The sequence below is a fragment of the Lepus europaeus genome, chromosome 1 (assembly GCF_033115175.1).
Source record: "Lepus europaeus isolate LE1 chromosome 1, mLepTim1.pri, whole genome shotgun sequence".
In the NCBI taxonomy this organism is placed as follows: Eukaryota; Metazoa; Chordata; class Mammalia; order Lagomorpha; family Leporidae; genus Lepus; species Lepus europaeus.
In genome coordinates this window covers 10,417,385-10,439,592 of record NC_084827.1, presented here as the reverse complement: position 1 = coordinate 10,439,592, position 22,208 = coordinate 10,417,385, and the positions used below count along the sequence as shown (strand labels likewise).

At 53.0% G+C, this 22,208-nt stretch overlaps 1 protein-coding gene across 3 annotated transcripts; it reads left to right on the top strand.

Moving 5' to 3' along the window:
- The first annotated feature begins 163 nt into the window (after positions 1 to 163).
- On the top strand, positions 164 to 20,685 carry PDIA4 (protein disulfide isomerase family A member 4). Of its 3 annotated transcripts, none has more exons than XM_062192586.1 (10): positions 164 to 420; positions 6,741 to 6,921; positions 8,402 to 8,607; positions 11,591 to 11,728; positions 13,979 to 14,116; positions 14,339 to 14,497; positions 15,896 to 16,047; positions 18,213 to 18,369; positions 18,819 to 19,052; positions 19,915 to 20,685. In XM_062192586.1, exons 1-10 carry the CDS (start codon positions 333 to 335, stop codon positions 20,328 to 20,330), a joined length of 1,869 nt encoding a protein of 622 aa, XP_062048570.1. In that variant the 5' UTR covers positions 164 to 332; the 3' UTR covers positions 20,331 to 20,685. The 3 variants fall into 3 exon arrangements, with proteins under 3 accessions (XP_062048570.1, XP_062048478.1, XP_062048390.1); XM_062192494.1 differs by having other exon boundaries at positions 177 to 420; positions 6,756 to 6,921; positions 11,591 to 11,729; positions 13,994 to 14,199; XM_062192406.1 differs by having other exon boundaries at positions 178 to 420; positions 11,591 to 11,729; positions 13,994 to 14,199.
- The last annotated feature ends 1,523 nt before the right edge of the window (positions 20,686 to 22,208 follow it).

Here is a 22,208-nt window from a genome sequence, read left to right as displayed (position 1 = left end):
AGTGGCAGGCTCTGATTGGTGGCCGCGACGCAGCCAATCAGAAGGGGGCACCTCATGTTAGAGCTCGGAGTTTTAAACGCGCTGACGAGGGGCGCGCGGAGCACTGGGGGTGTCGGTGGCGAGGATAGGCCTGGGCGGGTGGGCGGTGCCACGGCTCGTGCGCCCTGCGTCGCGCGGGGATTGGCCAGCCCGCTGCTTCCTCCGCCCCCAGCCAATCGCCGGGGAGGACTTCCTGGAGGGTTTTCCCGCCCCTCAGTGGCGCTCGGGGGACCCGGAGTGCGGAGCCCTGAGCGGCGCTGGGCACGGGCTGGCCGCGCTCCGCTCTCGCAGCCATGAGGCCCCGGAAAGCCTGCCTGCTGGTCCTGCTCTTCGCGCTGGCGCAGTTGTTGGCGGTGGCGAGCGCCGGGGAAGCGGACGAAGGTGAGCGGACGGGCGCGCTGGGCCGGGCCGGGCCGGGGCGAGCGGCGCGCGGGACTGGGCCGGGGCGTGGGCACGCATCCCCTCCGGGACCAGCCGCGGTCTCAGGGCGGTCGGGGAGCCTGGATCGCCCTGGGCATCCCGGGACAGGGGCGCGGCTGGGGCTGCTGGACGCCGGGCAGCCGAGGCAGGGGCTGCGAAGCTGGCTCCGTGTCCCCAGCTTAGATTGTCCTCCAGGCTCCCGGGCCTCCGTCCGCTCCTGGGAAGGGCCAGCACGCGTGGGGAGTGTGAGCGTGGGAGCGAGCCAAGGAGGACCCACTCGGGCACCTCACGCGGGCGTGAGGACCGGAGTGGGAGCCCTCCGGAGGCCCCGCGAGCGGCACGCGTTCTACTTTTCAAACGCGGGATCCCTGGCTCTGCGGGTCATTAACCCAGACGTCCTGCTTTGAGGGGGAGAGGGAGGCTCGGTTTTCGTCTTTGGGAAACCGGAGATAACCAGCATTTCCTGAGCGCTGACGCCCGGTCCTGCCGAGGAAGCAGGCACCGCTGTGGTAGGAACAACACACAGCTCCGGGTCGTGCCTGCGAGCTTCGGACAGCAGAGAACTGTGAAAATTAGCAAGTCCTTGCTGAACAACAACTATTCCTAGAGAACAGCACGTTCCAGGGCTGCTAGTAGCAACCCTTCTCCCTGTCACTGACTTTACTGGGTTTGTCCCAATGTAAATAAACCCCCTCTTCTAATGTGAACGTGCAGGAGAAACGTGAACTTTACACTCTTTCAGACACATTGAGTCATTTCTGTGTGGGTCACGAATTTGAGAGAGCCTTTGCCCAAACAGGAAAGGAAGTCAGAACCAACACCCTGTGAAAGAAACACCTGTGCGAAGGAAAGAGGTAGCAGTGCTGTCTTGGGACCTTTATGTAAATTCAGAGACCCAAAAAAAAAAACAAAAAAAAAAAAACCCGCACTGAAGCAGACTCTGCATTTTAAGCGAGTTCTTCATGGCTCAAGGGCAGAGAAAACTTTGGAAGGCACGTTAAAGTTAGGTGTGTGTGGAGGGTACTTTTTGCAACATAGAAAATAGCTTTGCCATGGGTTTGACCCAGCAGTTCTGTTTGGGGGATGATTCTGGAGAGACTGGGAGAGAGGCAGACTTAGGCTGTTACAGACAGTGAGGGGTTTTTCCTGTGGGTCACTTGCCCCAGAATCCCTGGGGTCCTGGCTGCCAAGGACAGTCCTCCAGGGCAAGTCCTCTGGGGAGGGACTGTAGCATTTATCTGGACTCTTCTCCATCCTTGCCGGAATCCGTGGCCCATTATTTTCTCGTTAACACGGGTCACTTGTGCAACAGATGTATTTGGGGACTGTACCTACCTCTTAACCACTATAGGCCAAGTCTAGGCTTCCCATCCCACATCCCATTACGGGATGTGATAGCACAGTGGTGTCTGGGCACCTAAATGTGTGTGTGTGACACACACCCCCACCCCCAGTGTTACTAAGTAGCTCTTAAGCCTGGTTGATTTGAGCCTCAGGTTGCAGGACTTTCTCAGGATAGAGGTCACCTGCCCTCTTCACATCCTTCCAGGTAAAAGAGTATTTTGCTCTTCTTTCTTATCTGCATTTGTTTAGGGCTGCATCTGTTTAGATGTAAAAGTAAGTGGAAATTCACTTGTCTGTTATGTTAAGGAACTATAAAACCGCCCCTATTTTCTTTCTTGAGAAGTAATTGTATTCAGGCCTGGATGACTCCACTACAGCCTTCAGAGTTTGGGGGAAGAGAAGCTGATGTGACAACACAGCATAGCAGTTAGGTGGGGAGGACCCACCACCTAGCCCCGGTAGCTTTGGGATCCTGGGCAAGTGACTCAAGTTCTCAGTGCCACTCTTTCTTTCTGTAGAGTACGTGTAACAGACTTCCCTCAAGGGGTGGGAATAATGTGTTTGAGCTTGGCACAGGGCCTGGCACATACTGTTAGCCATAGTGGTAAATAGCTGATAACAATTTTCTGTATTTGCTATAAACCAACCTGTAATGGCCTAATAGCAGTAATTTATCCCGCTGTTGATTGGAGAGTCAGCAGCTGAGGAGTGGAGGGAGGACATCCTTGAAGTCGTGGCCTGCACCCAGGCTGGGCCGGGGCCCCTTATTGCTGTCAGGTGTGTGCCGTGGGAGTGGGGGGGATTGCAGCAACCTGGCTAGGTTCGCACATTTTGGGAGCAGCCTTCCCGTGCAGGCTGAGCAGGTGGCTGTGCACGGGGAGGGCTTCATCTGACCCGTGCTGAGGAGGCCCATACCCTTTCAGAAGGTGCTGGGAGGTTTACAGTGAAGCCCAGGGAAAAGTAGTCTCCCCGTTAAAATGTGGGGTGTTCTCCTTGAGATGCGTGCATTTCCGGTAAAGATACAGAGGCAGCACCTTCTCAAAGTACAGAGGAATGAGTCCTGGGTCGTCACTCACTTGGGGCAATGAGAAGATGGGAACCACGCCCTGACACAGTTGAGAGGCGTTAATTATATAGGGCCCCTTGAAACATTCTGGCTTCAGGGTTCATTAATTATAGAGGGAATGGACTGTGCACTTGTTTGTTGTCCTTAAGACATACTCGTTTTATTTAAGTGTCCAGAAATAAGGTGCCTCTTAGGAATGCTGTGTCCCGTTTCAGCTCACTGACACCCATGAGCACTCCATCACTAGTAGTGTAGAGTCTACTTCCGGCTGAGCGTAGGTCAGGAAGCATCTTGACGTTTCCTTATTGCAAATTTCACTCTGGAAAGGCCGTCCCCATGTGGCTATGATTTAAGGCTGTCCGCTGTAAAGTAAATCTGAACGCCTGTGTATTGAGTAATTGTTGAGTTGCCCTTCCTCTCCTAGCCTGAAGAGTGGATTAGGTTCCCCAGTTCTTCCTCTCCAACCTTACTCCAGTCTTTCCATTTGCCTGCATGGAAAGTCCGTTCTTTTCCTGGGCAGAGCGGCCAGACGGTGAGAGCACAGATGGCCCATAAACCCTTCCTCACTGGCCACAGCGGGCGTTCAGCTGGCCAGCGCACAGATCAGATCACAGGGTAGAGAATGGTGCTCCCAGGCCCCCTGCTGCCAGCTTGAACAGTCTTGAGTCGCCCCCAGGTCATTTGCCCCCAGGTCATTTGCCGGGATTCGAGAGAGGGGTATTCAGACTAGCCTTGGGGAAGGAAGCCTTGTGACTAGCACCTGGCTGGACAGAGCTGCTGTAGCCACGAATCCTGAGCATACCTGGAATGATGACCCCAGAGAACCAGTGTTATATTCCAAGGTCCTCTGATTTCTTGAGGACTGGGCCGTGTAGTGTGGGCTTCCGGTCACAAGTAGAAGGGGTTTTGGTCTGGTGTGTGTGTGTGTGAAGAAATGAGCCTAGGCCAGCAGCCCTGGAATGGAGCGTTACGTGCCACTTCGATTTAGTCTTAGTTAATAACATCAGAGCAAGATGTGTATTTTAACCTCATGGGGTTCTTTTCCAGGAGGCGTAAATAGACCAGAAAGATTCTCTGTGCACTGCTAAGCAGAGGTTCTTTTGCTCCCTGTCCCCTTCCTACCCCCAGGGGTCTAGAAGGATTTGGGAACAGGGCAAGCAGCTGCGAAGCACATGTGGGTCTCGAACACTCAGAGGTGGGCTGTTCCCATGCAGTCGCCCAAGGCTACCAAGGCCGTGCCAGCGGGGCCGGAGCCCAGGTTTTCTTCTGCTGTGTCCTGTCCTCCCAGGGCACCTGGCTCTTCTGTTCTGGGTTCATAGTGGGGAGGAAAACAGGTGGCAGGAGAACCACAAAGCCAGCTTGGAGCCTGTGTCTCAAATCAAAGCTTTCTCTCGGTGTTTTGAGCTGTCTGTCCCTCTTTCAACAAGGGAGTGAGTTACCTTAGGTTGGAGAGAGGGGCAGGGGTGTCTAAGAGGAAAAGGGTTGGTGAGCTGTGACTGCAGAGGGATGGGCCTCTCTGTAATTTAAGGTGGGTAAATTTCAATGAGCATGAATCAAGCTGCCCACCCACCAAGGCCTGGGAGTAGAATGAGAAAGAGCAGAGTGTGTGTATGTGTAGTGTGTGTATGTGCATGTTGGGGGGCCCTGTGGGGATTCTCCCTCTTCCCAGCAGTTGCAGACCCTAGGGGTCCAGGATCCTGAGGGCAGGTGTTCCTGCCCTCACCTTGTCCACAGCTCCCAGCAGTAACTAGCACTGTTGATTTATCTCCCGGGAAGCCTCTCCAAAGGAGAATAATTGGCCCCTTGAAACATTCTGGCTTCAGAGTTCATGAATTACCCCCTAGTTGCACTCGGTTCTTTTCATGATATGACAGTAGCTGGAGAACCCTATTAATAAGAACTGTAGTGGGGCCGGTATTGTGGCATAGCAGGTAAAGCTACCACCTGCAGTGCTGCCATCCCATATGGGTGCTGGATGGAGTCACAGCTGCTCCACTACCAATCCAGCTTCCTGCTATGGCCTGGGAAAGCAGTAGAAGATGGCCTGAGTACTTGGGCCCCAGGACCTATGTGGGAGACCTGAAAGAAGCTCCCAGCTCCTGGCTTCGGCTTGGCCCAGCTCCGGCTGTTTTGGTCATTTGGGGAGTGAACCAGTGGTTGGCATATCTCTCTCTCCCTCTCTCTGTGTAACTTTGCCTTTCAAATAAATAAATAAATCTTAAAAATAAATAACCATAATTCCACAATTCCTTTTGTCTGTATGTGGCCATTTGGCCAAAAAAATTAAGTTAAACCTTCACAGTAAGACAGACTGTTTCTCACATTCTGGGAAGAAAATTTTGCTTCCGAGCAAAGGTGTAATTTTATTTTTATTTATTATTTTTTTGACAGGCAGAGTGGATAGTGAGAGAGAGAGAGAGACAGAGAGAAAGGTCTTCCTTTGCTGTTTGTTCAACCTCCAATGGCTGCTGCGGCTGGCACGCTGCGGCCAGCGCACCGCGCTGATCCGATGGCAGGAGCCAGGTGCTTATCCTGGTCTCCCATGGGGTGCAGAGCCCAAGCACTTGGGCCATCCTCCACTGCACTCCCTGGCCATAGCAGAGAGCTGGCCTGGAAGAGGGGCAACCAGGACAGAATCGGTGCCCTGACCGGGACTAGAACCTGGTGTGCCGGTGCCGCTAGGCGGAGGATTAGCCTATTGAGCCACGGCGCCGGCAATTTTATATATATTTTAAAACTTTTTTTTTTTTTTTTAATTTTTGACAGGCAGAGTGGACAGTGAGAGAGAGAGACAGAGAGAAAGGTCTTCCTTTGCCGTTGGTTCACCCTCCAATGGCCGCTGCGGTTGGCGCGCTGCGACCGGCGCACCGCGCTGATCCGATGGCAGGAGCCAGGTGCTTCTCCTGGTCTCCCATGGGGTGCAGGGCCCAAGCACTTTGGGCCATCCTCCACTGCACTCCCTGGCCACAGCAGAGAGCTGGCCTGGAAGAGGGGCAACCGGGACAGGATCGGTGCCCTGACCGGGACTAGAACCCGGTGTGCCGGCGCCGCAAAGTGGAGGATTAGCCTCGTGAGCTGCGGCGCCGGCCAAAACTTTTTTTATTTGAAAGGCAGAGTATGTGTATGTGTGAGAGAAAGACAGACAGAGATCTCCCATCTGCTGGTTCACTCAAGTGCATGGAGGAGCCAGGACTGGGCCAGGCCAAAGCCAGGAGCCTAGAACTTAATCCAGGTCTCCTGCCTGGTTGGCACTCCAGTGACGGGATGTGGGTGTCTCAGCTACTGCACTGAATACTTGTTGTATATTTTTGGTACATGATCTAGCCCCTCAATTCATCATCTCAAAATAATTTCCATCCTGGAGATTAAGCAGGGAGACTGTAGAGGTAAGACGGGATTCCTCGTCCTCTTCCCCTTCGTATTTTACCTTTTCCCTTGACCTGTAGGGCTTTACAAGTATGAGATAAATGCCTCTCCATTTCAGAAATTAAGTTAGTATTCAGTCCTCCACAGTGGAAAGTTGAGAATGAGTATTTGTTTCCTGTTTGTACTGTTTGGGAGCCACGGGAGGTTCTGTGGAAGGCAGAACAGGGCAGAGGACTGAGTGGGGAAGCAGTTGGTCCTGCCTTCCAAATCCCGCTGGGACATTTGGACATTAAATTTGAGGCTGTGGTTTTCACACACCGTGTAGCTGTGAAATCCTAACTGGTCCCTAGTACCTCGTTGAGGGGTGTGACCACCCATCTCTGTGGATCCCCTGGGCCGCCCAGGGCTCATGGCACACTTTGAGGCTTTTTTTTTTTTTTGAGGAGTCTAGGAAGGTTCTAAAGAGTGGCTGGCTTCCTAACCACTCTGGATATTTTCCACTCAGATCCTTCTGTTACAGAAAATGCCATCGAGGATGAAGAGGAAGAGGAGGAGGATGAAGATGATGAAGAGGAAGATGATTTGGAAGTTAAGGAAGAAAACGGTGTCCTGGTCCTGAATGATGCAAACTTTGATAACTTTGTGGCTGACAAAGACACGGTGCTGCTGGAGTTCTACGCCCCATGGTAAGGACAGGCAGCCTGGGCTGCGCCTTCTCCCCATGGCGGGTGGGAGCACTGCCCGCAGGAACTCCTCCTCTTCATTGAGGAACTGCTCTGTGTTGAATGAGGAGCCTACAAGGAAGGCAGTCTCCTCTTGTTTCCAGGGGCGGGGTTTAAATATAGATCTATCCTGATAGTTGTGGCTGGGCACAGGCATTTAACATGTGGTGTTGACACAGAGACTGGGGCTAGGACTGGCCAGGTCCTTGTTTCATATTCCATCCCTGGGTCATACACCTCCTTCTTCTCTGGCCACATAGGGCTGGTATTTAGGTGGCTGCCCCAAGTGCATACTGTTGGCCCGCGTGGCACTCCACATCTTTTCCTGTCTTTGGCCTATCGTGATGTAGTATGTGGTAACTCGTCTCCCTGTCCCCAGCTCTCTTCTTTCTGTTTTATGTCTCATAACCCCTTCTTTTCTCTCTCTTGCCTTCTCTGTTTCATTTCTGCGGTAAAAGGGTATGTGCACGTGTTATTTGTCTAGTGCCTGATGTTCAAGCTTAGTTCAGACATTTATGTAAAATAGGTAGGAGTGAGTGTTTTACCTAGTGGTTAAGATTCCTATTGAGACACCTGTGTGCCTTATGGCAGTGCCTGGGTTTGAGTCCTGGCTCTGCTCCTGATCCTGCTTTCCTGCTAATGCAGACCCTGGAAGGCAGTAGGTCATGGCTCAAGAGGTTGGGTCTCTGCCACCCACACGGGAGACCCGGATTGATTTCCCAGCTCCTAACTTTGGCCTAGCCCAGCCCGACCATTGCAGGCATTTGTGGTATGAACTAGCAGATGGGACCTATATCTGTGTCTGTGTCTCTACATTACAAATAAATAAATAAATATCTAGTTCTTTTAACAGGGTTACGAGATTATGTAATTTCTGTTTTATGGATCAGCAGTTCTCAAACTCTTTGGTTTCAGGGCTCCTTAACATTCCTAAAAATTTAGAACTCCAAGAGCTTTGTGTGTGCATTGTGCTTACCAATTTTAACCACATTAGAAATTAAAACCAAGGAGTTCTGAAAGAGTTTATTCATTTTAAAATTACAACAGCCCAATACACGTTAACATCAGAAGGCTGACATGCTTGTCAGTCAGGGTGGCTCTGGAAAACCCCAGTGCACACTCAGAAGAGTGACAGGGACCGTGTCTTACATGAAGGATTCTGACCTCGTGGACTCCTTCAGAAGGGGTCATTGGACCAAGCATTGCAAGACTTAGAGATGAAAAATGGAGGTTGAGCAGTGTTTAAAGTGTTTGCCCAGGGCGGAGCTGACCTCAAACCATGGACAGTTGGACTTCAAGCCCCTCGTGCCTCCCTCCACTGTGTCCCATGTGTGTCTCCTTTAACTGCACGTTCCTTCCTAAAGCTCCCATTTTTGTGTGCATTCAATTTAAATTTCCAAGGGGACAATTAACCTATTTCTCCTTCCCTAAATTTAATCCTTAGGTGTGGACATTGCAAACAGTTTGCTCCAGAATATGAAAAAATTGCCAAAGTCTTGAAGGAAAATGATCCTCCCATTGCTGTGGCTAAGATTGACGCGACTTCAGCATCCATGCTGGCCAGCAGGTTTGACGTGAGTGGTTATCCCACCATCAAGATCCTTAAGAAGGGGCAGGCCGTCGACTACGAGGGTTCCAGGACGCAGGAAGGTGAGCTGGTACCTGAGTTGTTGGAGGATGCTGGGGCCAGGACACTCTTCCCTGGGCCCACACGGTGGGAGAGAGGGGGTGTGGTGAGCATTTGGATAATAGAGGGAAAGGAGGGAAAGTTGAGCAGACCCGAGACTGGCTTCCCCAAGAGCAGCAGCTCTACTGCAATGCTTAGGGTAACGGAGATCTCAGTTAACTTGTCCTTGGGTGGGAGGCGTGTCTTCCCCATTCTAGACCATTGAAAGGATCTAGAACAGGAGTGCTAAGAGATGACATCAATGGCCATGGTTTCTGGCGTTCTAGAGCAATGGTTCTCAGTGTTCAGTGTGCATCAGGGTCACCCAGAGGGCTTGCTCAAATGAGTTTCTGGTTCAGTGAGTTTCAAGTTGGACCAGATAACTGGCGTTCCTTACGGGCGCCCAGGGCTCGCCAAGCCTTGTACCGAGAACCACTGGTGCAGAGTGCTGTCTCTGAGGGCTCTGCCGGCACCTTCCCCTGGGCCTAATGGATTGCTGCCTGGCTCAGATTAGGCACTGTACATTTTATTAAATGAATGAACAAGAAAAACTAGCATCCTTCAACGATACCCTCCTTCTCTCTCATTTTCACTTTATTAGACAGAGATCTCCTGTTTTCCTATTTACTCCCCAAATGCCTGTAATAGCCTGAGCTGAGCCAGGCTGAAGTTGGGAGTCTGGAACTCAATCCATGTCTCCCACAGGGATGGCTGGGACTTGAGCCTTCACCTTGCCACCTCCAAGGGTGCACGTTAACACAAAGAAGGATAAGAAGCGTAGGAGAACTCGAGCTGGGAGGTGTGAACGCTGGGCAGCATCCGCTAACTGCTGCACCAGATGCCCACCCCCACGTCTAAATCACCACCAACTACAGCACCAACAAAGTGATGCTGCACTGTCCTTTCCCAGTGTGGAATCGGGGGAGGACGTTCAATGGGGTTCACTTCTTTAAAGCCACAAAACAGGCATGTGTGCCGGGCCTTAGACTCTCAGGTGGACCATGAGACCAGGTGGACGTGTTGTCGGAGTCCCTTCCAGCTGGTGTGAGAATCTCTCCTCTGCTCCTTTGAGCACTAGATCCCATTGTGGGTGCCCGAAGAAAACAGCGTCGCTTCCTTTGATGCTTAATTTCACAGTGTATTTGTGTGTTAACTAGGAAACGTATGTATTTGCTTCATAATTCAAAGAGGTAGCGCTGTGACTCCTCTTTTAGAATAAGTCATCTCCCCTCCAGGAATGTGACCAGTGTGGTCTTCAGACGTATTTTGTACACATAAAAGCAAGTATGTTTGTGTATGTATATAATTTTTCTCATTTTTACACAATCATGAGCTTATCTTAAATACCATGCTGCACCTTCATGCTTTTATTTAACAAATATATCTTGGCTGTATCAGTACATAAGGAACTTAATCTAAAAGCAGATTTAGGGGCGGGTATTTGGTACAGCAGTTAAGGCACCGCTTGTAATACTTGCACCCTTTATCAAAGCGCTAGCTTCAGGTCCTAGCTCCATTCCCAATTCTGGCTTCCTGCACGCACACACCCTAGAAGGCAGCAGGTGATGGCTCAAGTACTTGGGTTCCTGCCACCTGTGTGGGAGAACCCAGATGGAGTTCCACACTCCTGATTCCTGGCTTCGACTGGTAAAGCTGAAGTGAACCAGAGGATGGAAGATCTGTGTCTCTGTCTTTCTGTTTCTCTGCCTTTGAGAAAAATAAAAATAAGTGATAAAAAGTAAAACAGGTTGAAAATAAATAGACATATCTACTTGGAGGTCTGTGCCCAGTGTTTGACGGTGAGAAGCATGGCCCACTAGAACAGCACAGTCCAAAGTGGGCCCCTCACTTCACTGGCCCTCCCCTCCAAGTGTCTTAAGGGATGGCCCCCTCAGGGTCACTGGCTGAAGTCTGGGTGTGGGGAGGGGCGCCCAGCTTGTGCTGTGAAAGTGCTGTAGTGCTTTAGTCTGAAGGCTTCTGTGTCGCAGCAGTGGATCTCCAGAATTGCCTTCCTGGTGGATTCTGCAGCGGGTACAGAGTTTCCTAAGAAGCACCTGCTAGCGCCAGCGCCGCAGCTCACTAGGCTAATCCTCCGCCTGCAGCGCCGGCACACCAGGTTCTAATCCCTGTCGGGGCGCTGGATTCTGTCCCGGTTGCCCCTCTCCCAGTCCAGCTTTCTGCTGTGGCCCGGGAGTGCAGTGGAGGATGGCCCAAGTGTTTGGGCCCTGCACCCCATGGGAGACCAGGAGAAGTACCTGGCTCCTGCCTTCGGATCAGCGGGATGCGCCAGCCACGGCGGCCATTGGAGGGTGAACCAACGGCAAAGGAAGACCTTTCTTTCTGTCTGTCTCACACTGTCCACTCTGCCTGTCAAATAAATAAATAAAGAGAAGCACCTGCTAGGGTTTTTGTCAGGATACGTTCTTGTGTCCTCTCTGCTTGTTGAATCCGTTTTGAGGAATGAGGCCACAAGCTCCTGCTTGTCTTTGACATTTTTCTTGATTTTGCACTCATGCTGCATGGTTATGACTGAATACTGTATACCATGTTTTCTACACAGTAGGGGGATGCCCCAGATTGTATTAATAGGCACATGTGGTCCAAGTCATTAGGAGGGCACCACTCGGGGTTTACCTGCAGTTGGTTCCATAGTCTGGGAATAAAGGAAGTCTCGTTTGACAAGTGGATCTTAGGTCATCTAGAGAAGCCTACAGCTTGTCCGTGTAGTGGCGGAAATGTGACAGGCGGCTGTTGGGAAACAGTGGGCCTTCCCACTCTGAACTGTGTCCTTCAGACTGCAGAGGTGGCCTGGCTAGGCATGCAGTTGGATTTCAGGAGGTCACATCCCCTGGTCTCTCGGAGGCCACTGCCACTTTCTCTGGCCCCATCCCTATCTGCCCCTGGGGTGAGCTGAGGACTTGCCAGCTCAGGGTCTCCTCATACTCAGCCTTGTTTGCTTTCTTTCAGAAATTGTTGCCAAGGTCAAAGAGGTCTCCCAGCCCAACTGGACTCCCCCACCAGAAGCCACACTTGTGTTGACCAAAGATAACTTTGATGATGTTGTGAATGATGCAGATATCATTTTGGTGGAGTTTTATGCCCCATGGTAAGATGGGTATGAGTTTCACACTGTTAGGATGTTGGTGAGGCCCTTGCGAATTCAGCTCTCTCCTGGGCCCTGGGTGAGAGTGTGGCAGACAGACAGCAGGCCTCTGCAAGTTGTAGGGCAAAGCGGAGGCACTGAGTCTTGTGGAAGAGAGGTGATCAGAAGAGGTCATTGTGGGGATGGGTAAGGAGAGAGGTGCCAGGTAATCCTCTCTCCAGGGGAGCAGGGACCCCAATGCTAGAAGATGGCGGAAAAACACAGTGGGAGATAATGCCTGTGTGAGATGCCCAGTTTGAGGACCCAAGGTGGCCACTGCTACCCTCCTTCCTGGGGAGGAGGGCAGGGAACAGAGGTATGACCAGTTGCATGGGTAAGCCAGGGAAGCAGTAGGGGGATTTGAGTGTAGCTCCACAAGAGGCTGTCTACTTTTCCAAGAACTAGCCCAAGGTACCAGTTACCAGATAAATTTGTCATGGGTCACCTGACATGATGGTTCTAGTTATTGAGCGGGCATGTTATTTGTTTGAATGTACTGTGTAGACCAGAATGAAATCCAACAAACTGTGAATCTGGAATAGGAACCGTCAGGCCAAGAATGGCCTGTAGTGCGTGTATTGTGTGGATGAGCTTTGGGGATCAGCAAGGAGAGGAATTGGGCCTGGAGTGCATAGGCAGAGGCTGGGGCTGTGCATGGTGGGCAGGGGCGCACCTTCCGCATGGTGAGGGTGGGTTTGGGCCAGGGCAGTGCCTGGGTGTGCCCAAACCTGATGGTCTCTGGATTTTACAGCAAAAAGCACCACATCGGGTAATCAGTGGGTGCAGCAAGAAAAAGAGAAGACAGATGGGTGGCATTTTTTTTTAAGATTCATTTTTATTTATTTGAAAGTCAAAATTAGAGGGAGAGACAAACCATATGCTGGTTCACTCCCCAAATTGACCACACAGTTAGGGCTTTGCCAGGTCAAAACCAGGAGCCCAGAGCTTCCTCCGGGTCTCCCATGTGGGTGGCAGGGATCCAAGCACTTGGGCCATCTTCCGCTGCTCTCTCAGGTGCGCAAGCAGGGAGCTGAATTGGAAGTAGAGCAGGGTATGGGTTGTTGGCATCGCAGGCAGTGGCCTAACCCACTATGCCGAAGCACTGAGTGACAGATGGGTGTTTGAAGAGGAAAATGAACTGGCTGAGGAGTAAGGAAAGACACCCGCGTGTAGGGAGCAGGTGGGCCTCTGGCACCTCATAACGCTCCTGTGATGCTGGAGAGATGGGTTTGCTGCACAGGGGGTCCTGGCCTAGCGGGTGGGAGGTACAGGAGGAAGAACAGTGGCACGGGCATCCACTGTCTGACCGTCCAGGAGCTAGGTCTGACTGCCGTGGCTCAGGTGGCGGGTGAGTGCATCAGGTGGTGCGTGCTCATCAGGTTTGTGGTGCCCAGTGAACTCTTGGCCTTCCTTGTAAATAGTTCATGTGTTGTAGTGTTGTAGGATGCATTCTTCAATTCACTGGAGTGTCTTTGACAAGACCGTGTTTTATTCTGAGAGCCTGTGACGTGAGTGCCCTGGCCAAGCACCAGTGGCCAGTTCTGTACAGACAGGGCTGTTTGAAGGGCAGTTGTCTTAATTGTGTGCTCCTCTCATTAGCACTCATCTTCTGCCCACATTTGTTTGCATCAGGGAGTTTGGTATGCTCTTTTGTTTTCTGTGCCATTGTTGGTGTCACTAGCTGTGTCCACTGTCCCTCTCTTTGCCGACTTTTTCATGGCAGGCTCCTGTCTAAGTCTTCCCCGTTACTCAGGCCCCAGCTCGGCTGTCACTTCCTATATGAAGCCATCCCTGACTTGTATCCATGCTGACCGGCAACTTCCCAACCAAGCACATCCTCTCCCTTCTCAGGGTAGACCTTGCGTCTCCTGGCTTGCCCGTGGCTCCCCCCGTGCCACAGTCCTGGTGCTCCTGTCTGCATGTGTGTACATGTGTGAGGCGAACGTGATAACCACTATGCTATGGAAACACCGTATGTGCGTACATGTGTATGTGTGCGTGCACTCCCCCTCCCCCGGGGTGTGAATGGCTCCGAGGAGGCTCGCGTCTTCATCCTGCTGGCGTCTCCTGAGGGGTGTTGTGCAGGGGCCTCACCTAGCAGACGTTAGGGTTTGCGGGTTGTGACAGCCGCTGAGACACAGGATGGGTTTCTGCACCTTACTTGGCCTGGGGAGGGGGTGAGTCTGCAGTGCAGCAGGCCCCTGACAGAACTGGCTTCCTCTTGGCAGGTGTGGGCACTGCAAGAAGCTCGCCCCCGAGTACGAGAAGGCGGCTAAGGAGCTCAGCAAGCGCACGCCCCCGATTCCCCTGGCAAAAGTCGACGCCACAGCAGAAACTGACCTGGCCAAGAGGTTCGATGTGTCTGGCTACCCCACCCTGAAAATCTTCCGCAAAGGAAAGCCTTTCGACTACAATGGCCCACGAGAAAAATATGGTACGCCGCTTCCTTCTCTGCTGCCGCCGTGGGGAAGGGCGGCTCCCTGCCAGGCCACTGCCCCTGGAAGGGCTGGGGGCTGGGGGCAAGGGGCAGGTAGTTCTGAAGTCCGCTTCTCAGAGGCGTGCTTTGTTCCCAGGGATCGTTGACTACATGATCGAGCAGTCCGGGCCTCCCTCCAAGGAGGTTCCGACCCTGAAGCAGGTCCAGGAATTCCTGAAGGACGGAGATGATGTCATCATCATTGGGGTCTTTAAGGGGGAGAGTGACCCAGCGTACCAGCAGTATCAGGATGCTGGTAAGTTGTGACTCTCCGGCTGAGCGACGCGCACCTCTGCCGGACCGTGGGAAGTTGGCATCAGTGTAGGGAGTGACTTGATGGAAGAACTGAGGTGGCGTCTGTGGGAACAAGCTTCCCCTCTGGGGCTGAGTTGGTCGCTGTTGTCTTCACTGCATGGATGGTGTGATCACACTGGGCGTGGAACGGACCCTCCTGGTCACTCAAAGGAGGGGAGGAGCAGGTCAGACTCATCTAGTTCATTGTCTGCCTTCCTCTCTTGAGGAGCCCCCTCCCCAGGACCCCCTACAAGAGGGAAAGGCTGCTGACCCATAAAGTGAGGGTCTGTCAGATGTAAAAGAGCAACATTCGGGGCTCCAGCCCACCACCTCTGGGAGGGGGGATTTAAACCCATGAAGGGGGTGGGCATTTGGCCTAGTGGTTAAGATGCCCACATGCCATAACAGTGCGTGGGTTTGGTACCCAGCTCTGGCTCCTGGTTCCAGCTCCTGCTAATACAGACCATGCGAGGCAGCAGTGAGGGCTCAAGTCATTGGGCTCCTGCCACCCCCATGGGAGACCTGGAGTGAGTTCCTGGCCTTGGCCTAGTTGGAATGTGGAGAGAGAACCAGCAGATGGGAATGTGGGGTGTGTGTGTGCACATGTGCCTGCATCCCCCCCACTTCCCTGTGAGGAAACTGGATGTGAAACAACACAGGGAAGGCCGGCGCCGTGGCATAGCAGGTAAAGCCGCCACCTACAGTGCCAGCATCCCATACGGCTGCCGGTTCAAGTCCCGGCTGCTCCAGTGCTGGTCAGCTCTCTGCTATGGCCTGAGAAAGCAGCAGAAGATGGCCCAAGTCCTTGGGCCCCAGGACCCATGTGGGAAACCCAGAAGAAGCTCCTGGCTTCGGATCGGCCCAGCTCCAGCTGTTGTGGCCATTTGGGGGCTGAACCAGCAAATAGAGGACCTCCCTCCCTCCTTCCCTCTCTTTCTCTCCCCCCCCCCCTTTCCCTCTCTGGTAACTTTGCCTTTCAAACACATAAATACAGCACAGGGACCTGGGCACATGTGGCACCTACCTGTCAGCCAGGGCATGCTGTTGTCCAAGGTGTGTGTGCAGTGCTCCAGGTAGGCACAGTCAGCGGTAGCTGCTGACAGCTCTGAGCCTCTCAGTGACACAGCTGGTTTATTTTTGACACATTCCAAGACCACAGGACTGAGAGACTACACCTGTACAGAAGTTTTCAGAACAAACGCTTCAAGTGCTCAAGCTCCAGTGTTGTCCACACAGATTTTATGGCGGTGATTATACTGTGTTTTGGGCATTTGCTCTGGCTGATCAGGGTAACAAATTAAACTTCAGTTGTTTAAGCACTTTGATAAATTACATTTTATCATTCTGATAATTTTTTCAGCTAACAACCTGAGAGAAGATTACAAATTTCACCATACTTTCAGCACTGAAATAGCGAAGTTCTTGAAAGTATCCCCAGGGAAGTTGGTGGTAATGCAGCCTGAGAAATTCCAGTCCAAGTATGAGCCCAGGACCAATGTGTTGGACATTCAGGTGAGTGGCGGCTCCGGGGCCCATGACGGCACCTGGCAGGCCTGAGGATTCTGGGGGTTTTGAAGCCTGGTGGTTTTGCCCTGTCATAGGATCTGGAGTGTCTTTCCGAGCCCCACCTACCCTACCTCACTGGTTAAGAGGCAGGTTCCCTGAAGGCATGGGAAGGGAGCGCAGCCAACAGGTGGCTCATCGTCCTGGTTTGCAGGAGGGTCGGGGAACGCAGGTGTACCTGGCACATCCTGGGACAGAGGCCCTGGCAAAGCTCCACTTGCTTTTGCCAGAACAATTGTTCCCGCTCCTCATATCTCCTGGAAGGCAAACGCTGGTCTCCCTCGGCACCCATTCAACTGTAGGCTTGGCCAATGTGTAGCCAGGTGTGTTGCTGGGGCTTGAGCCAAGCCTTGTTTGCTGGCAGGTCAAGGGCAGGCCCTTTCTGTTCCCTGGATGGAGCTGCTGCGCTTAACACATGGATTTTTGCCTTTCCAATCCCCCACTCCAAACCCACTCACTTGCTCTTCCTAAAGGAAGTGACACATTTAACTATAGAAGAGATCACCCATTCCAGGATGGGCCTGGGTCCAGCTCAGGGTTCCAGGGGCCAAATAGACGTCAGATTTGGAGGGGGTTGTAGATGCTAGATCTGAGGCTGCACAGAGAGTTCTTAAACCCGTCCTGGGCACCGCAGCAGGTGGAAGCAGAGCTGAGGAGGAGACGCAGGAGTGTTTCCCGGGCTCTGCAGCCCCCGGCACTGGGTCCCTGCTGTTTGGATAAAGACCTGGAGGAGGAGAGGGCAAGGCAGGGGAGCTCAGGAGGTAGCGAGCCTCAGGGAAACTAGGAACATGGTGGTGCCTTGGTCCCAACCCAAGCCAGTGGCTGTTCTGTTCTGTTTTGTTATTTACTTTCATCTGCTTACTAGGGAGGTAGAACTTTTTATAATTTTTTTTTTTTTTTTTTTTTTTTTTGCCACATTGGTTGTGTTTTGCCATTTTTGTATCTTTTACTTAATGATTTGTAAGAAGTCTTTGAAATCGTTCGCCGTGTATGCCACAAAGGTTTTTCCCACCTTGTCATTTCTGTGATACTTTTTACAAATGATTTTTCATGAAGTCAAATTTAATCTGTTTTTACTCTTATCGTGTTCACCTTTTGTATTATGTATGAAGTTTTTTTAACACGCAATACTTGTGCATTTTTGTGGGCTACAGCAGAACATTTCGACACAAATACAGCACAAACCAGTCAATTCAGGCAACTAGGCTGCCCGTTTTTTTCTTTGTCTTGCTGTGCTGTGGAACTGGTGCTTGTTACTTCTATCTGAGTGTATTTGGGTACCCTTGTCTGCCCCCCCCCCCCCCCCCCGCACCCCGGGTCAGGTTCTGGCTCTCGTGTCCCTCGTCCCCCTCCGTCGGTCCTTGGTTGTGTTGCTCATTTGTCTGCCCCATCTCTTTCTCTGCGCCCTCTTCTGGGTGTAGGGCAGCTGCTGCGACTCCTCCCTCGGCCTCTCTCATCCAGAGATACAGACCTAGGGTCCTATTGGAGGGTGGAGGGGCGGGCCCCAGGGGATCAGGCCTAGCTCTCTGCAGGAGTGCATGTATTGGGAGAAGCGGCCCTTGACCCCCAAAGATGGACAGGTTCCATGTGGCCAGTCTTTGAAGCACACGGCTGCTGCTTTTTACTCTTTAGTTCCCATCTCCTGAGTGAGGATCACTTCCGGGACTGCTGCCTGGGAGTAAAGGCTTCGTCTTGCTGTGGCTTCCAGGGCTGCCTCTGCCTTTCCCACCTGGTCCCAGCAGGCTTGAGGCGGTTTCCTGGGGCCTCGCTTGGGAAGTGTACCTCTCGGGGCTGTGGTGACGACCAGGCCAGCCACACAGATCCGTCCATGGGAATGGCAGAGAGCCAGGCCTTCCTTGAGCAATCACGGGGCCTGGTGAGGCCAGAGCCAAAGGACAGTGTGCCACGAAGCACGTTAGTGTTCACAGCGAGAGAAGGCTCCAACAGCCGAGGGAGTGGCTGGGCAGTGCTGAGAGGGGCTGGCCCGGTGTTGTGCTTCCCCAGACTGGCCCTTCCACTGCTCCCACTGCCCATACAGGCCTCTGTGTCACCAGTAATGGACTGGAAGGTGCGATGCTCACTAAAGCCCCTCTCGTCCATCCCCTCTGGAGCAGGGTTCCACGGAGGGATCGGCCATCAAGGACCACGTGGTGAAGCACGCCCTGCCGCTGGTTGGCCACCGCAAGACCTCCAACGACGCCAAGCGCTACACCAAGCGCCCCCTGGTGGTCGTCTACTACGGCGTGGACTTCAGCTTTGATTACAGAGCCGGTGAGGGGCTCCCACCAAGAGCTGGGGGGGGCGGGGGGCAGCTCACTCCTTTAGAAATCTGCCCTGGGGTCCTTGCAGGTCGTGGCGCAGGTGTGATTTAAATTTATGGCTTCTAGATCATTTTTATCCTGTGCTGCGTAACTGTCCATTCTCCTTCCCTTTTTAGAGACGCTTAGGGCTGAGTCCTCACCTTAGGGGGAGGCTGCAGAGCCAGGGCTAGACCAGCCTCCAGCCCTGGCAGTGGCTGTGTCGCCCCGGCACAGGTCCCCTGGGCTCGCAGCCGTGGCCCAGCTGTGCTCACAGCACGTGCGTCTTTCAGGAGCGCTTCCCTGTGACTGCAGTAGAGCCGGGGCTGATGCCCTGTCAGAACGTCAGTGGCAGCCTTGACCCTGCCCTCGGGCTCAGTGGCTCTGCCGGCTGCTGAGCTCACAGCCCTGGGTCTGCTGCAGCCACTCAGTTTTGGCGGAGCAAAGTCCTGGAGGTGGCCAAGGACTTCCCCGAGTACACCTTTGCCATCGCCGACGAGGAGGACTACGCCTCGGAGGTGAAGGACCTGGGCCTCAGCGAGAGCGGGGAGGACGTCAACGCAGCCATCCTGGACGAGAGCGGCAAGAAGTTCGCCATGGAGCCCGAGGAGTTTGATTCTGATGTCCTGCGCGAGTTTGTCACAGCTTTCAAAAAAGGTCCGCCTGGGCGGGGGTGGGGCAGCCCTGTGCCCACTCCCACGCACGCTGTCTGCTGGGCAGGGGCCCCGTGTAGCCTGAACTGCAAGGTACCAGGACAGCAAGAGTTGTGGAACGTTCAGGATTCTCGCTTTTTCCTTTCAACAGCTCCTCCATTTTCTGCTTTGAGAGCAGAAGCAGATTTAGGGCTCTATCTTAGGGCTTATTTATGGTCAGGGAGCCTCAACAAGCTAAAATTCAGGGTGAGAGGGCTGGACTGAGGGCATCGGCGGGTGCAGGCCAGACAGGGTGGAGTGTGGGTGTGACTGCTGACGCCTCTGTGGCCTCAGAGCCGTTCACTGTCCTGGACCTGAGGGATGGGAGGACAGAGCCAGACCCCGGCTCTTGTGCTTTCTTTCCTTTTTTTGAGACAAAGGACTGAGATGTCTTAGACATTTTGAGAAGCCTTGTTGTAAGAAATCTTTTGGGTTTAGACCGCAGTTAGGTGTGGGGGAGGCCTGCTGTGATCCTGGTTGAACGCGTGCCCCAGTGGCCAGTGCTGGCCGTGTGGCAGGCAGGCCGCGCTGCCTTGGAGCTTTTCCTCACGGGGCTTCTGGACTCTGGAGCCCGTTACACCGAGCGTGGGATTCACCTGCCCCTGCTGGTGCTGGCAGGGACTGGAGAGCAAAGATGGGGGTAGCGGAGAACTAAGGTGCCCATTGTTGGGGTGAGGCTCTTGAGGACAAGGCCCTTCCTGGCCCTGCCAGCACGTGACTCACCCCCTCCAATGGCATCACCGTGCCCTGTGTCGCGCGGCCCTGCTGCCAGAGTCCAGGACCTCTCCAGCACTGACAGTGCCTTCCCCACTTGCTCTCCTTGGCAGGAAAACTGAAGCCAGTCATCAAATCCCAGCCAGTGCCCAAGAACAACAAGGGACCCGTCCAGGTCGTGGTGGGGAAGACCTTCGACTCCATCGTGATGGACCCCAAGAAGGATGTACTCATTGAGTTCTACGCGCCATGGTGCGGGCACTGCAAGCAGCTGGAACCCATCTACACCAGCCTGGCCAAGAAGTACAAGAGCCACAAGGGCCTGGTCATCGCCAAGATGGACGCCACCGCCAACGACATCACCAGCGACCGCTACAAGGTGGATGGCTTCCCCACCATCTACTTCGCCCCCCGTGGGGACAAAAAGAACCCAATTAAGTTTGAGGGTGGAGACAGAGATTTGGAGCATTTGAGCACGTTTATAGATGAACACACCACAGCACAGAGCCGGACCAAGGAGGAGCTCTGAAGGCCCAGGAGTCTGGGAGGGCGGGGGGACCAGATGTCTTTGCAGACTTGGCTGGGGCGCTGAGGGAGCCCTGCGGGCCAAGGCCGTGCTGCAGGGGCGGGATCGCGACCCTCTTGCTGTTTTTATACTTTGGTATTTCAGCTCACATTCTGAATACTGAGTAGCCGTGAATGACTCGATAGTTTAGTTCAGATTTTTATGGAGGATACATTTATTTTTATCATTTGGGGTTTGATTTTTTTTTTTTGGCCTTCCACTTTCTTTAATATTTCCTCAAAGCTGATAAGTTGAATCTTTTCTGTGTGAGAATGTTTTTCTTTTTTAATTTAAAGTTTAAAAAACCTTTGCCAAACCATGTTTGTCTTGCCCTTTATTTTCTCATTGTCCGAGGAGTGGTTTCCTTGGTATTTGGCTGGCAGTGTGTTGTAGTGTGGTGAGAGATGTCACTGAGCACCGTGCTTTGGCGCCGTCCTGGCCTGACTTTGTGCACGTGCCTTCCAGGCAGACACCAGGGGCTGCAGGTGGAGCAGCATTGCCCAGGTCTCCCCAACCTGTCCCTGCCAGAGTAGAGATGTACCCAGACACACACAGATACTTCAGGGCAGGAGGAAAGACAGGGAATGACAGAATTATTAAAAACCTACCTCCTGACTGTCGGAAAACACCTGCTGTGACTGGGCGCAGAGGGTTTGGGTGGAAGCCATAGGAGGGCCTGGCCTGGGCCTGTTGGGCAGGGTGCGGGTTGCCATCCCTGATCCTGAACGCCCTGGGCATGGGAGCTTCAGGAGTGTGGCGAGTTGAGGGCTGGGACCAGAGGGCAGCCCCTTGGCCTTTGTCCTATTGCATCCCCCTTGTAGGAAACCTAGTGTTAGAGTAAGGGAGTGAGTGATGGGCCGGCTGCACTCAGTACTAAAAGGGTTGGCTCAGGGCTTGGGGGCAGAATCCCCAAGACTCAGGCTGACAGATGTTGCAAGCAAGTTAGTAGACCAGAGAGGACTGATAGGAATTTTTTTTATACTTGTGCAGGGTTTTCATAGTATACACTTTAAAAAAGATTCATTATTTGAAAGGTAGTTAGAGAGGCAGAGGCAAAGAGTCTTCCATCGGCTGGTCCACTCCCCAACTGGCCACAACGGCTGGAGCTGCACCAATCCAAAGCCGGGAGCCAGGAGCTTCTTCCAGGTCTCCCATGCAGGTGCAGGGGCCCAAGCACTTGGGCCATCTTCTACTGCTTTCCCAGCCATAGCAGAGAGCTGGATCAGAAGTGGAGCAGCCGGGACTAGAACCAGCACCCATTTGGGATGCCAGAACTGCAGGCAGCCACAGCGCTGGTCCTCAAGGCATTTAAGATTTTTTCTTTATTTAATTATGAAACATCTCAAGTGTGTCCAAAAATGAAGAGTTTATCGATACTTCAGAAATCTCATGGAAATGGGATTAAATTTACTTTGGATGCAAAAACTTGAAATCCATGCATTGCTCACTTGGCACCCAAGAGAAGAAAACCATTGCAAGGAGAGATTGTGGCTCCTAACTATAGGGAAAGAAGGCCCCTGAGGCTGGGCGAGGGAAAAAAGCTACCTTGGGCAAAGTCCAGGAAATTCCACCCCTCTGGGAAAACAAAACTTGAGAAAGTGCACAGTGTAAACAAACGGGAAGCTGGTGCAGAGGACATCAGCACTGATGTGACAGCTGCTGGAGCCCTGGAAGGCTGAGTCTGAAAGCCTTTTCCTTTAGCGCCGCGAACACGCAGGGCAGGTCCCCAGCCGAGGCTGTGGGTCCCTGAGCCCGGACCCTGCTGCTGAGTCGGCCTGCAGCCTTGGCGCCTCCCATGTTTGCAAAAGCTCCCATGGGCAGCAGTGAGTCCTGTGCTGCAGG